Source organism: Dama dama, chromosome X (assembly GCF_033118175.1).
Source record: "Dama dama isolate Ldn47 chromosome X, ASM3311817v1, whole genome shotgun sequence".
NCBI classification, from domain to species: Eukaryota; Metazoa; Chordata; class Mammalia; order Artiodactyla; family Cervidae; genus Dama; species Dama dama.
In genome coordinates this window covers 91660019-91661960 of record NC_083714.1, presented here as the reverse complement: position 1 = coordinate 91661960, position 1942 = coordinate 91660019, and the positions used below count along the sequence as shown (strand labels likewise).

The window sequence follows — 1942 nt, the reverse complement described above, 5'->3', positions numbered from 1 at the left end:
GCCTAATGCGGGCGTATGAAGGGTCTCCCAACAGCCAATCCTAGTGCCAGACGTGTTCACGAGGCGTAACCATGGAGAGACGTTGGCCAATGGCAGAGAGGACCGTGAATAGGGTGAGAGCAACCGGCTCTTGAGGAGAGCAGAACGCAGTGGCCAGGGGAAGTTGAAGAGCTCTAGCTAGGTTGGAGGCTGGACTGTTGACGTAAACGGTAGTAGTACTTAAGCTGCCACCAAACTTCTCGTCTGCCATTAAAGATCATGGAAGATTCACGGAGTGAAAAACAGCGGATGTTACGACGCCACCAACGCGAGAAGAAAGAGCTACAGGCCCGCATTCAGCTCATGAGGAGTTCGGTCCCCAAGAGCGACAAGAAGAAAAGAAAGCAGTTGCATCTCGACGTGGCCCGCCTTGAGGCCGAGATGGAGCAGAAGCACCAGCAGGAGCTGGAGAAGTTCCAAGAGGATTTCCCTGGTATCAGCAACCTTGATTCTGTCACTGAAGATCTAGCCAAGATGGATCTTGAGAACCAGCCTCCGCACCTCCTCAGGGCACAGAGAAAGCGCGAAAGAAGGGTTGCCCTCGAGAGAACACGCCAGGAGAGGATTGCGGAGGTTAACATGGAGTATCTGGCCAGCTTCCGCCAAGACGAGGAAGAGAAGCTCGGCGCCATCCTGGAGGCCAAGCATCTGGAGATGAAGGATATGCCGACTGATAGCCACTGCATGTATCGTGCCATCCAAGACCAGCTGGTGTTCTCCGTAACCGTGGAGAGCCTGCGGAACCGCACTGCCGAGTACATGCGGAAGCACATCGATGATTTCTTGCCTTTCTTCAGCGACCCCGAAACCGGTGACGCCTACAGCCGCGACCGCTTCTTTAGCTACTGTGACGACATCGTGTGCAGTGCATCGTGGGGAGGCCAACTGGAGCTGAGGGCCCTGTCACACATCCTGCAGACCCCCATCGAAGTGATCCAGGCCGACTCGCCAGCCATCGTCATTGGAGAGGAGTATACCAGGAAGCCGCTAATCCTGGTCTACGTGCGCTACACCTGCAACTTCGGGGAGCACTACAACTCCGTGAAGCCGCAGGAGGCCGGCGCCACTGGGGGCGCAGCCCCTCGTCTCTTCTAGGCCGGCCTTTGTCATCGCTGTGGCGGTTGCCACCGGAGCTGAAGCCGCCGCTACCACGTCTCCCTCAGTAGACTGTTTTCTTTTTTCCTTCGGTTTTCTTGTTTCTTGTTTTTTTTCTTCATTTTACTCAGAGCTCACCCCTCTTCTCTCTGCCCTCCACCCGCTACCTACCCACCTCGCTCTTCTATCCCCTACCATCTTCCCTGAGTTGCTTCTTAAGAGATCTGTATAGTCCTCCCTGAGGGGAGTGAGTTTGTCAAATTTTCACCACTTCTTGCCCTGAAGGGTCTCTCTCCCCACCCCCCCCCCCACCCCCCGTGAGAATTGGTCTTGTTACAAATAACTTTGAGGTTCAAAAAATGGCAACTTGGTTTGATGCATTCTTCACCTGGGGGGCGGGGGTGGAGCGAAAATCAGTTTAGCTCAGAATCTTCCCATTGTCCTGTGAATGTATTAATTAAAGGAGCTGGTGTGATCAAAATGATTTGTTTTGAGAATGACTTTTGCTTAGTTCTTTGGGGAAAAAATGTACTGTGCACTGTTAGAAAGGGTTGCTTTTCCCTTTACCTGGGCTACTCAGGAGATGTCTCAAGTTACAGACAAGACCTCCTCTAGTATTTTGCTTTGTTTTTTCATAAAACCTTTCTTGGTTGCAAATTAATTGTAGTTTAGATGCTTGCTGAATTCTAAATAATATCGTTTGTTAAATTTGGAAGTTAAACATTAACTATAGAAAATAGATTTACCTAAACTGATAATCTAGATAAGATTTGCTCTAAGATGTGAAAGATCTCAATTTAATTTCCTT

At 50.5% G+C, this 1942-nt stretch overlaps 1 protein-coding gene across 1 annotated transcript; it reads left to right on the top strand.

The window, feature by feature from the left end:
• The first annotated feature begins 258 nt into the window (after positions 1 to 258).
• OTUD6A (OTU deubiquitinase 6A) lies at positions 259 to 1134 on the top strand. The gene has a single exon (XM_061136312.1). It carries the CDS (start codon positions 259 to 261, stop codon positions 1132 to 1134), a length of 876 nt encoding a protein of 291 aa, XP_060992295.1.
• The last annotated feature ends 808 nt before the right edge of the window (positions 1135 to 1942 follow it).

Excerpts from the sequence above, each read along its gene's own strand:
- OTUD6A (XM_061136312.1), top strand. The coding sequence starts at position 259 with ATGGAAGATTCACGGAGTGAAAAACAGCGGATGTTACGACGCCACCAA.